General features: G+C 35.0%; 1 protein-coding gene across 10 annotated transcripts in view; it reads left to right on the forward strand.

Moving 5' to 3' along the window:
* The window catches only part of GLCCI1 (glucocorticoid induced 1), a 116346-nt gene that overhangs the window by 18990 nt on the left and 83661 nt on the right, over window positions 1-13695 (forward strand). For all 10 annotated transcript variants that reach the window (XM_084977094.1, XM_084977089.1, XM_084977092.1 and 7 more), the window contains one exon: window positions 9842-9993. In XM_084977094.1, coding sequence (XP_084833220.1) covers window positions 9973-9993 — 21 coding nt within the window. In that variant the 5' untranslated portion in view covers window positions 9842-9972. The remainder of the gene's footprint in view (window positions 1-9841; window positions 9994-13695) is intronic.

Here is a 13695-nt window from a genome sequence, read left to right on the forward strand (position 1 = left end):
CACAGAACATTAAAAAGAAATAAGGAGCCATTCTATGTGAGGCACTTTGAAAAAGTCTCCTTTGGTAAAGAGTTCGATAATATATGTCAGGTGGTTTCTAGTTTTTGAATATTTATTTCATAAATGCTAAGGAAAGGATGGATAAGTGATAATAGTTTCAACAAAACTTAAGTCATTGTGCTAGGTATTAGAGGAGCAAGCAAAAAAAAGCAAAAAAAAAAAAAAAAAAAAAAAAAAGACACAGTCCTTACTTGTAGAAGGAGCCTACCCTCTGGTAGATAAGTTTTACATTTGTCATTTAAGTATAAATTAGATTAGGTTTTACTTTCCTATGTCATTCTTAAGTAAAATGGATAAAATATGGGGGGTAGGGTGGGAAGACACAGGTAAGTGAGTGATTTGACAAATTCATGAAAAAGTAAATTCTTCATAGTGTTTGAACATATATTGTTCAGTACTTGTCCTGTCTCAAACATGATAGATAGAATGGATTTTAAAGATTGTAGTCAGAAGTGAAGAGATGGAGAATGGAGAAAAAGGGGCGAAGATTCAGGTGACCCATTACTTTTATATAATTGGTTTCATGTGCTTTTGTTTTCTTCCCACATGATGAGTCTTTCCAGTATATCTGGAAGTGTTGTTCAGGTTTTTATTACAAATGCCCAACTGTTCTAGGTATAGATTCAAATTGTATCCAAAAGTGGAGTCTGATATTTGTTCACTTACTTAGGCACTTGATTGAACAATGTTCTTTCATCATCTAAGGGAAAGAATTAACTTAGATGCTGATAACAAAGTCTGGAACTTTGTGTCTTTAGTCCGTTTGTAGCTCCTGGGCAGTGCCATTTTGACTGAAGTACAGTTCAATCAGTAATATTAGTAGACTGTTTTTGACTAAGATTATAATGGCCAGTTCTATGCTTATTCTAGAGGAATCAAGTATGATGCTCTTCTAAAATATTTTATGACACTTTTCCCCTACACTTAGTCATGCCACTAGTAGTTTTATATTATTTTTTCTGAAGTTGCTCCCAGTCCTTGGCAATGTTTCTGGCAGCCTTTTATGTACAATATTTGCAGAATTGTTGAGGTGGAAGGCATTCTGTGTGTGCAAACAGAACTGGTTTTACCATGTTCTGTTTTACTCTATGGCCTCTACAAAGGTATCATTTATATAAGACATTTTCCTTCAGGATGTTTCCAGCAGCTTTTGGCCATTTCCAGCTTTAATGAAACATCCAATTTTGGAAAAACTACTCCTTTACAGCTACATATTTGATTCTTTAGTGTCAATATTTATGAAAGTAAATGCTGGAATAAACATGTGTTTCCTTATTTCTTTTTTTAAACTTTTTTATTAAAACCCAGAATCAATCGGCTCAACAGAATGAAGCTTCAGAAATAAGGAAAGAATTCCCTGTGCCATATAGGATTATTACTGCAGCCTCATTCTGTTGAGCCTCTTTATTCTAGGTTTATTCTACAGAAGTATAGTTAGTTGTATATTTCCCAGTCAACAACATGTTCACCATTGCTGGATTTGTGGACACAGTGTGTGGGAAAGTACAGCTAGTAGGCTAGATTTAATTAACTAGATTCTTTTGCATCAAGCAAATCAGTGGTATCCAGCCATATTTTCAGTACAGATTTCCGTTTATCATTTGCCTACCATCGGTAAATTAGCTTGACTAGCAGTCGTATCTTATTGAGGTTAAGCAGTTAACTCTTTTCCTAAGCCTTTCTCCGTAATCTTTTCTACATTTAACCATGGAGTTAATTCTTTACCCTGTTATTATGCTATTATGAGCTAATATGTAGTTATTATTACCTGAACAAAATGTTTATAACTTAGACTTAAATGCTTGAATATTATTTTCATTTATAAATTGTACGTTTTTAAAATATTCTTGGGTTTAGAATTCTGCAAATGTTCAGTATAAATTTGAGAAGAGATATTTGTCTAGGAGATTGTTGTGCTCTGAGTGCTGTGTTATGTTGTTATTCTTTATTCAAATAGGAAATGAAAAAGCTTATAGTTTTCAGATTCTTCCTCAGAATGAGAGGAACTTTAGTCATCATACAGATTTCTAAAGATTTCATTTTACATTCTATTATGTTGATTGTTCTTTTGTGGTAGTGGTAAGACTCTGATTTTCTCTAATGTTAATAGTTAATCAATTCTTTCTTGGCCTTAAAATATTTTAGGAGATTTTTGTTCTTTATTTACACATCCCATCAATGGTGGAATGATGTGGAAAGAGTCTGGTTACTTTTTTTCCTTTAAAAAGGAGTTCCTTTTAATTTAGTCCCTTGTGAAGTAAAGTCCTCTTCAAGCCTTCTTTGCCATTTTGTCTTTTCCAGATGACTTTCTCTTCAAGCCTGTCAGTCCATTATTCTACTATTTCCCATAGTAAACCCCACCTTTCCCTATAAAAGGAATTCCTGTCCCTTGATTTCTTCCTGGTTCTTGCAGCAGGCTTCCATAGGATGCAGCTTGAAACTTTATAATTGCAAGCTCTAGAGGAAAAGGATGGGCAAAAATTTTATTAATGGAGTGACTGTGGATGTTCCATTTCAGTTAGTTTCCTCACCAGATTGGGCAGGAGCTGATTCTTTTACTAGGTTACTTAGGAAAAAAGTATATCTCTCTAAGACTAGAGTTAATTTTTCTCAGAGTCTGTACTATAAAGATATTGGAGGAATATTAAAAATTAAAAACTAAATCTGGTTCTAGAATAAATTTAATAACTGCATTTGGCTATCATATACTCTGGAAATTGTTAGTCTTAAATTCAGATGTGCTAAGAGAATAATTATATGAATTTCTGATCCTTCTCTGGTCCTTTTTCTCATATAATAATGAAAGGCTTGCCTTAGAGATATTGAGCATCTCCTAGTCCTTGTCTTTTTGCTGTTTCTTTGGGCCACTCCCGTGGCATATGGAGATTCCCAGGCTAGGGGTCCAATCGGAGCTGTAGCTGCCAGCCTACGCCAGAGCCACAGCAACGCGGGATCCGAGCCGCATCTGCAACCTATACCACAGCTCACGGCAACGCCAGATCGTTAACCCACTGAGCAAGGGCAGGGACCGAACCCGCAACCTCATGGTTCCTAGTCGGATTCGTTAACCACTGCACCATGACGGGAACTCCCTAGTCCTTTTTCCTTTCAAAGTAACTACAACGATAGCCTACACATTCCAGCAGTCCCTATGTTAGTTCCTTTCCAAGCTATTGGTTGTATGAAGCTTATCCTCTGGTAAATTCTTCAGAAAAGACTCAAGTGAACAATGTGCCTTGAGTTCTGCATAAATTACATAGCAAGAATTCAGAAATAGTTTTTATCTCTGGTTTTTTATACTTGAAGGTCACTTTAGCTTCATTAAAATGTGTTTGATATAGACTGTATCATCTTCCTCAGATATATGTATGGTCTTTCAATATGCAGTGGGAAGTGATCTTTTATTTTAGGAGAGTTTTATTTAATTATAGTTTTTGGTACTTTTGGTCTTGTTGCTTTGGTCTTCAGGGACTTCTGCTAAAAATGTTGTACAGTCTTATGTTAAATACTAATTATTTTCTCAAAATCTTTTCATCACTTCTAAGATTTATTTTATGTTCCATTTTCTATTTTTGGTAAGACATTATCTATTGTGTTTATTACGTTAAGGCATTACCCATTGTGTTTCTTGTAACTTAGTCTTCATTCCTGAAGTAAGTTTTTCTTTTATTCTAAATCTTTTCTGAGTTTGATCACCTCTCTTTTCATATCTTCCTCGCCTTCAAACACATCATTTCTGAGTTTTCTATTTCTGGGATTTTTTAATTGCTTCTATCATCAAAAAAAGATTTTTAGCTTGTTTTGAACTATTACAGTTTTCCCTACTGTAAAATCAAGGAGGGATTCCCATTGTGGCGCAACTGGATTGGCACAGTTTTGGGAGTGCTGGGATGCAGGTTTGCTCCCTGGTCCAGAATACTGGATGAAGGATCCAGCATTGCTACAGTTATAGCTTAGGTTGCAGCTGCAGCTTGGATCTGGTCCCTGACTTGGGAACTCCATATGCCATGGAATGGCCAAAAAAGAAAAAAAAAATCAATGAGTTTCATCATTAATATTTGTTGTCAAGATATAGCCCACTCTATAGCCTTTATTGTAGTCTGTCTTGTTAGTTTTTTCTTTTTAAATTGGGGTATAAGAGTAGATCTGTTGCACTTGGTTAAAATTTTTCCAAGCTCTACCAATGCTTTAACTGGAAATTAAGTGCTTTGAAACAAAATTCTGTGAAACATTTCATCTTCTGTTTAGGGAATATCTGCTTACCTTTCATTAACAATATTAATTTCCATTGTCATTCTTATTTTGGTTGTTTTTTAGTTGCTGTTACTTTGTGATTATTTAATATTTGAACCTGTTATTCCTATGGGATTTTAAATGTTTGGCATCTCTTAATTGAATATATGGAAAGTTCTTTAAGTTTACAGAATGCTCTTCTGTTAATCACGACTTTGCCAAGTTCCCTTAAAGAAATGTCATTTTGCCACTAGAAAGAAAAAAGAACTTGAAAATCTTTAGCATCTCAGCTTCCATCTATGTAATTCCTCTGTAGATGTATTCCAAATATTGGAATTCTGTCTTAATTTGTTTTGTATTCCTCCAGTTCTTATCACCAGCCTTCATGGCCATCTCGGTGAATTTTTCTTTTACAACCTTGATACACATAGATACTCTCTAGGGTTTTCTTTGAAAACAGACTGAAGGCCTTCCTCCAACTGTTCTCATCTCAATGTACGTGTCATTTGACACAGATTTGAGTGAGCTGTAACCTAGAGAATCATTCCTAAATGGCTGCTTGACTACATTTTTTGTTTGTTTGTTTTTCTTGACAGACCTCAGGTTACAGGCTGTGTCAGGCCTCATTTGGTCAGCAGCATGTTTGTTTCTCTTGTCAGCTTCTTGACTGGTTCCTTTCCAGATTTCTGCAGGGTAGCCATATGGTCATTTCTACATGTTTTCTAGATTGCTTCTATGGCAGGATTCCAAGTCTGGTTGATTAGTGTTTCAGAATCTACTCATACTGAGAGGGCTTTAGTGTTTGCCCTTTAGTTTTATTTCAGCATATTCGGATCTGGTGTCCTTCCTGTCTCTTATCTGAAGTTCATTTGATTTTGATGATTTTATTTTAAGCGGCCCATGTATTTGGCTAACTTTTCATCTTACATGTAAAGGAAAAAAGACCCTTAAAGGCCATTGGTGAAGTGCCTAGATGCTGCTGATTTTGGAATCAGAATTCTTCTAGATGATCAGTATTAATGTACATTAGATTGGCTAGAGAGGTATACCAGTCTACTCCTTTCTACATTTTTTATTCTTAGTTGTATAGTTCTTAAATTTTTTTTGAAATTTATTTTGAAAATTGTTCTCTATAACTGTGAGGAAAGGAAGGAGAATATTTCTCATTATGTTGGTAGTGATGTTTAAGAACAAAATGTTCATGGCACATGTATTAAAGAATGGTAAAGCGGACTTTATTCAAAGGGGAACTGTCGCATTAAGTGTAGGGACCACTGTGATGCACTTTTGCAGTGGGGGAGAGAGATTGGGTTCAAGCTCAGAATGCAACTAGGAAAAGTGGGAATTTATAGCCAAGTAGAAGGGTGGGTGTGAATAAATAAAAAATTACTGAAGGGAAAGAAACATCAGATAAGGGGGATTCTGGTTTAACAGACCTAAGCAGGGTTGTTGCTGAAGGCCGGCCAAGGTAGTCAAGATATTACATGGAGGATGGTGGTAGATGAGGAACTTGATCAGATATGGAGGGTGATCAGATATAGATATTGAGGGTAGGGAATTCTGGTTAACCTGTCTTAGTAGGATTCTTGTTAAAATTGGATGATGCAGAGATGAACACAGAAGTCCAAAAGTTAGGGCCTAATTGGGAAGTTCAGAGGAGCCGGACTAAAGTTTGGTCAGGAGAGACTCTTCATCAGTGATAATAAACTTAAAACTAACTTTCAAGGAAGTAGCTCTTGTTATAGAAATAGCGAAGCAAATCTCTATTAATGAAATAGATCTTTAGCAAATTTATGCTTAATCTCAGTGAACCAATAGCAGGAATATTCCCTACTTGAATTTACTTTTGGTTATTCTTGATCGCTAAATTAGGAACTTTATAATTTCAGGCTATTTTGAAGTTGAAGAGAAGCAGCATAATGTCTTGTATTCAGTCTGTGCTCCATGAATTTGTTAGTTTGATTTCAGTGATGAAGATTGAGATTATAATATGAATGAGCTAAATTATAAACATCATGAAAAACTCGTTGCTTTTCTCTTAAAGATTTTAAATAAAGTTGCTATAAAATACTGTAAAATTTGGAAACAGGCCTAAATTCTTTAATCAAATTAATTATTAAAATCTAAATTTCATTTGCTTATGTATTTGATTTCATTTTTCTTTGGCACTTTCATTTTGTAAAAGGGAACCTACTGAATATATTTTTTCAGAATTTCTTATAATTTTTTGGAAGTAAATTTTATTGTAGTTAACTTTTATTTGTGTTCAAAATACCTTGCTTGGGTGGGAAGATATCTTTCCAAAGAAGCTATATGGAACTTTTTGTCTGTTGTCTCATTTTTCTAGTGTCCCTAAGCATTCTGCCTACAGTGTTCTGTATTTAGGTTTGAAGGTACTTATTGTTGTGGCTGGCAGTTTAAAAAGTGACCTTTTGAGGAGATGACTAGATGATTAAATTTAATAAATTCTAGAAGAGTAGCTGCTAATGAATTATTAATTAACAAATTAATTAATTTAGCATCATATTACAGTGCTCTGGTGGTTAGATATATCCAGCATCTTCTGCCTTTTTAGAACAATCCCTGCTATGCTACTCAGATTTGGAGTTCTCTTATAATATAGCTTCTTGTTTTTAAACCTGTTGTACTCTTATCACTTTAAAGTTAAATTTCCAATTGGCATTAGAAAGCAAGAATTATTTTGTATAGTCCTCAGTAAGGTACCCCAGAGGAGCCCCAGGCCTATCTACCACTGTTCCCTAGCCAGGGAGGAAGAGGAAAGGGAAAATACAACCTGTAGATGGATATAATGAGGAGGCCTTTTAATAAATAGGGTTATATCATAGAATTAGGCAGAGCTAACTGGCCAATGCATAGATTGAATTTAGCACCAAATTTCAAGCCCCTCATCCCAGTGTTCTTCACATTGAAGTGGGTGAGGCCACCCATTGAGGTACAGGAAGAAAACATCCATTTTTTTTCACATGTATACATTTTTATTTTTTATACCATACATACACATTTCTGCTTTGTCTGGTTTATGCTATATATATAATACTAATATAATACAAACCTCACCTGTAAGTGAATACCTCACCTGTAAGTATGCACATGTTGCTGCATACTTAAATATTTACTGGTAGGAGGACTCAGTTAAAATAACTTGTAGACCACTTTCAGACAGAGAACTAATCATAGACAGTAAACGCTAAGGGGAGAAGTGGGATCTTTTGAATGTGATAAGCAAAAAGCCACTGATTAAAATTATAGTAAAAGTTAGCAAGTGTAGATTAGAATATCATATTCTTTGGATTAAGGGGTTGTTTATAGAATCTTCATATACTTATCATAAAACAAAAATGATCCATATTAACCAATTTTAAAGAAGTTTTATTAAGTATAAGTGGATTACATACATCTAAAGCATAAAGGGGTCATAATGTTCAATTTGACAGAGTTTAAAAGTATAAAGTAATAAATGGAACAGATTATCATTATGGCTTATATGCTTTACCATTATAATGTCATGGATCAATATGTAGCCAAATTATACAGAACTAAATATAAAAGGTAAAAATTGCAGGAAGTAAAGAGAACTGTTTTATCTCAATAATAATTTCATTATCATATTTTTAAAATTTTCAGTTAATGCACAAGGCAAAGAACTATGTAGTCTGAAAACAGAAAACATATCTTCTCCGTGACTCATTAAATACTTATAAAAATCAACCATGTTTTTGGTCACAAATAAAAATTCAGTTATTCAAAAGAGTAGAAATAGGAGCTCTCTGGTAGCCTAGTGCTTTAAGGATCTGGTGATGTCACTGCCTTGGCACGGGTTTTATCTATAGCCCAGGAACTTCTTTGTGCTGTGGGCGCAGCCAAAGAGAAAGAGTAGAAATAGATTATCCTAGAATCTCTGCCTATATAGCAAAATAAAGCTAGAGCTAAGTAATAAAGATAGGGAGAAGATTTGGTAATTTTCAGATCTTTGCTAATATTCGTAGGTTAAAGAAGAAATCACAACTGCTAGTTGTAAGATGCAGTCGGCCTTCCAGCCCTCTGTATCCTTGAATGTGGAAATCCCGGAGGTGGAGGGCCAACCATAAGGCACTTGGACATTCTTGGATTTTGATATATAAGATCCTAGAACCAGTCCCTTGAGGAACTAAGTTTAGTTAATTTATGTAACTGTATAACTATATAAGTAATATGGTACTTCATAGTATGCTGCATTTTCTTTTGTTTTCTGATTTAAAAAAGTAATTTCGTATTCTGGTTTCAGAAGGATGGTTAAAGGACAGCATTCAGTATCAAGTGTTCTTGACCTTTTGTAATGCGCAAAGTATTTTGTTCGATGTGAGATACACCTCTGAATAAGGCTGGTCCTTGAAGCTTTTAATCCACTGAATTTTAGTAAATTGTTTTAAGATGCATAATGAAAAGTCCTTTATAGTTTCTTTTCAGTATGATCATTTTAATTTTCAACAGAGATACCTATGGTACCCGTATGGAGAGGAAAAGTAGATTATTATAGTAGAATGATTGAACCATGTAGAATGTCTAGAGATCATGGTTCCTTTTAATCTCTGTCACCTGTTAGCAGTTCTTCCATTGGACAATTTAATTTTACCCCACTGGGCTTCAAATTCTTCATCCATAAATGAGGAAACTGAATTAAAATATAAGATTCTTTATACATATTATTTTTGTATAGTTGTGGATAAATTCATTAAAATAGGTATTGAGCATCAACCCTTTTTCAGTCTGTAGGGACCAAACTTTTGCTCTGGTGGGGAAGAAAGACAAATTTAGTGTTCCATACAATCAGAAGAGAGTGTGTATATCTTCAAGGACAGAGATGGAGAAAAGGCTTTGTGGAAGGTTTCACAGAGATAGTGTGATATCTGAGCTGGTCGATAAGAGCTTGTCAAGTGAACAAGGAAGAAGAACATTTTAGATGCAGGAAATAATAAAAGGTATAGAGGCAGAGAAGTAAGTGTTTCACATTTGGGAAACTGCAATGAGTTTGAATGGCATTTAGTAGTTAGCATGGGCTTATGGAAGAGTAGTAAGACATTGAGTGTTGAAGTATATGGGAGCTGAATTGTGAAAAAATAATAGGTTTTAAGTTAAAGACAATGAATAATCATGGAAATTCTTTTTAGCAGCGGAGGGAAGTGGCTCTAAGATTTAGTAAAGATGGATGCAGAGATAGCGGTTAGGAAATTGGCAGTCCAGTGGAGACATGAAATCTTAATTACAGTAATGGCAGTGGAGATGACAGATTTTAGAATAGGTCTCTAAAGTGGATGGGCTGCATAGGAATGACAGCCCTGGATTTGTATGCAAAATTTAATATGTGAATGTATTTTTTTTTTGGAGAGAGTCTATAAATTTCCTTAGGTCATACAAGAGGGTTATTAAGGGTAAATATATATTGAGGGAAAATTGATAGGGTGATATTCAACAAATTGTGGTGTTTAAATAGTTTTAAATTTTACTTTATTCATTAGTGACTAATCTAATTTTTTTTCACTTTTTATAGTGGACAGGCCAAAATCTCAGCAAGTTCGAACTTCTAGTACAATAAGACGAACCTCTTCTTTGGATACAATAACAGGACCTTATCTCACGGGACAGTGGCCACGGGATCCTCATGTTCATTACCCTTCATGCATGAAAGATAAAGCTACTCAGGTAAAATAAGCAAATCAAAATCAGTTTTATTACCCTTGTAGTTTTTCTATTTCAGTCATAGTAAAGAAAATGTAATCAAATTCTCCCAATTTTTAAATATGATATATTCAACCAAAGAAGCAGCTATTTCTTTGTATAAACTTGAGACTAATTATTTTTATCATCTGGGTTTTAAAATTATTTAATATTTAGCAAACAGCACATCAGTCTGTGATTTTTGAGACTTAGAGTTTTAAGAATTACTTTCCTATAGAAATTAGTAGCTAGTAAGTATATTAGAAAATGCAGCCATATCTTGTTTTATTGCACTTCTCAGATACTGGGTTTCTTTACAAATTAAGGATTTTTGGCAGTCTTGCATCAAGCATGTATATCAGCACTTTTTTACCAACAGCATTTGCCCACTTCATCTCTCTCACATTTTGGCAGTTCTTTCAGCATTTCAAACTTATTCATTGTTATCGTATTTGTTATGGTAATCTGTCATCAGTGCTTTTTGTTTTATTGTAAAAAGATTAGGATTTACTGAAGGCTCAGATGATGGTTAGTATTTTTTAGCAATAAAATATTTTTAAGGTATGCACATTTTTTAAATATAATGCTATTAAACACTTAAAAACTATAATAATAGTATATGCATAAATTTTATATGCACTGGGAAACCAAACATTTTGTGCAACTCATTTTATTTCAATATATGCTTTATTGTGGTGGTCTGGAACTGAACTTGCAATATCTCCAAGGTAATGCTGGTTTAAGTAATTTTTGAAGAAAAATTTGCAGTTTTTGGAAATAGTTTATAAAGTATTAACACATGGCTAAGGAAAGTTGTTAAAAGATTTTTTTTTTCTGTTTACAGCCAAAACTAAAATCCTTGGGATAGAAATAGAAAATTTACTTATTTGTCACATTTTCCCTGTTTGTGGAAGGTTCACCAAACTTTTGATTGAAAAGCTTTTCCTTCCACATCAGAAAAAAATCTGAAAACATCTTAATTTATGATGTCTGAGTTGTTGACTGTATCTTTAAAATAGTAGTCAGGCAGCATTATAAAGAAGATGAAAAGTGTAAGAGATGGTTAATGGACTTAAACAACTTACAGCATAGGGAGATGTAAATTTAAGAAAATTGCTAATAGAAGATAAAGTATAATTGAATGTTAGATGAATGGGCATTTAAATGTGAGGGAATTCAAAGGAATAGGAACATTTGGGACTTTGTAGGTTAGGAAAATAGAAGGATTAGAATTTCATGTCTGAATAATGAGGGAAGAGAAAAAAGGAGACAAATTTTCGAAATGATCTCTGAGAATCTTCTCCAGTTTTGTAATTTTCTAAGGCCAGCTTGAAACCATGAAATTAGATTCTTTATCATCCATCCTATCAATTTTTGTCTTTGTGATATTTTATGTCACCCTACCCCCAGTCTTTATTTTATGAGGGAAAGGAGCAATTTGATATGGTAGGCACTGGGATTCTTGAGTAGAAAGAACCAGCAAAACTTAGTTATATGGGCCTAAACACTTAGACATGGTCACAGACAATTCAAAACTATCTTTATGGAAGAGTTGAGCTCACAAGTATGATAAAGTGCAGGTATAGAGTATAAAGAAGGAAGGGCAAAAGATCAAGGATGTAGTTTTTAGAAACCCACACAAGGGAAAGACAAAAAACTAAGGTATTCAACTGGTAGAAATAAGAAGAGAAAGGAGTTAACATTTATTGACCATATACCATTTACTTTGTGTTTTTATGTCTTGTGTTTCATTTAATTCTTGTAAGAACATTGTAAGATTACACAGATGGGGAAGCAGAAGCTCAGGGAAGTTAAGTGACTTACTCAGGCTCATAAAGCTAGAGAGTGTTGGAGCCAGGTTTTTAATACAGGTTAATTTGTCAGTCAATCTGAAAATCAGTTTTATGGTGCTTTCAGGATAAATGGAAGAGTATGTGTGCGTTATGTATCATTTAGTAGAGTAATTGGTACTGTACTTTAAAATGATAGCTATTCCTTTTAGATTAAAAAGAAACCATATCTTTTATTGAATATATATATATATATATATATATTTTTTTTTTGGTCTTTTTAGGGCCACACCCGCAGCATATGGAGGTTTACAGGCTAGGGGTCCAGTGGGAGCTGTAGCTGCCATCCTGTTCCACAGCCACAGCAACGTGGAATCTGAGCCACATCTGCAACCTACACCACAACTCACAGCAACGCCAGATCTCTAACCCACTGAGTGAGGCCAGAGATTAAACCTATGACCCCATGGATGCTAGTTGCGTTCGTTAACCACTGAGCCACGATGGGAACTCCCTGAATATGTTTTATGCTGACACTATCCAAAAACATTGTCTTATTCATTCTTCACAAAAACTCTGAGAAAGAAGAGGAATCAGAGAAAGAACAAAAACTAAGAGAAGAAATGAAAACTCTAACCTTGGAAACCAAAGGGAAAGTCGTTCTTAAGAAAGAAAAATGTGCAGTTCCCGTTGTGGTGCAGTGGTTAACGAATCCAGCTAGGAACCATGAGGTTGCGGGTTCGATCCCTGCCCTTGCTCAGTGGGTTAAGGATCCGGCATTGCCGTGAGCTGTGGTGTAAGTCGCAGATGCAGCTCGGATCTCACATTGCTGTGGCTCTGGCATAGGCCCGTGGCTACAGCTCCGATTAGAGCCCTAGCCTGGGAACCTCCATGTGCCGCGGGAGTGGCCCTAGAGAAGGCAAAAAGACAAAAAAAAAAAAAAAAAAAAGAAAAAAGAAAGAAAAATGTGTTAACAGTATCGGGTGCTAAAGAAAGGTCATGGAAAATAAGGATTGGATTTAGGGATTAGGGGCACATTGTTTTGGAGAGTATAGTATTGATACTGTGTTACAGGAAGACGCTCAGATATGTGGGAGTTAAGAGAGTGATGGTGAGATAGAAGAAAAGGGCTCTGGGCAGATTTCTTAACCATGTTTCTTAATGTGTGCAATGGGGTTAATGAAACGTAACTTATGATAATGTATGACTAAATATGATAATATTTGAAAGTGAATGGCAATATACATGTAAGGTTATTAGTGGTAGATATAGATATACCTATTTGTAACATTTGCAGGGTCTAGAGCAAATATAAATGTAGACCTACATATCATATACATGTAAGTTAAATTAACATACTGTAGCATAAAATATATTTTATCCTTTCACTTTGATAAATAAACTTTCACATGGAACTTGAGTTCAGATTTGAATAAAAAATTCCTGGATTCTTCAAAGTTACATGCCAGAATCAGCCCACCTTGCTTTCTGAGGTTAAACCCGTATCTCTTCTTAGCACTCAAACCATTTACACATATGTTTCAAACCCCCAGTTCTCACATTCATACTCTGTTCATAATTCCTCAGGACATGAGACCCCAGGAAAAGGTCCTTGCAGACTTTGGAAGCCAGATCTGCTGCTCTCTGAGCAAGGAGTTTAGATTGCCAAGAGTAAAAAGTCGATGGCAGAGGCATGGGCTCATGGTGTGTGTGTCCTTTTGACCTCAAAGTCTTCTCACCCTGTGGGGAGAGGTGTGGTGGGAAGAGGGCCAGAGTAATTCCCCCAAAAGCTTGAGGTCCAGGGAAGGATCTTCTCTTGCCTGGGTCTGCAGGTAGATTACCTATTGAGAAAGCTGATAGTGAAAGGAAAGCACAATATAGGCCTCATAAGATAAAC

Source organism: Sus scrofa, chromosome 9 (genome assembly GCF_054392235.1).
Source record: "Sus scrofa isolate SSC_HxYL_T2T_F1_AM1 chromosome 9, Sscrofa_HxYL_maternal_Yorkshire_Landrace_v2.0, whole genome shotgun sequence".
Lineage (NCBI taxonomy): Eukaryota > Metazoa > Chordata > Mammalia > Artiodactyla > Suidae > Sus > Sus scrofa.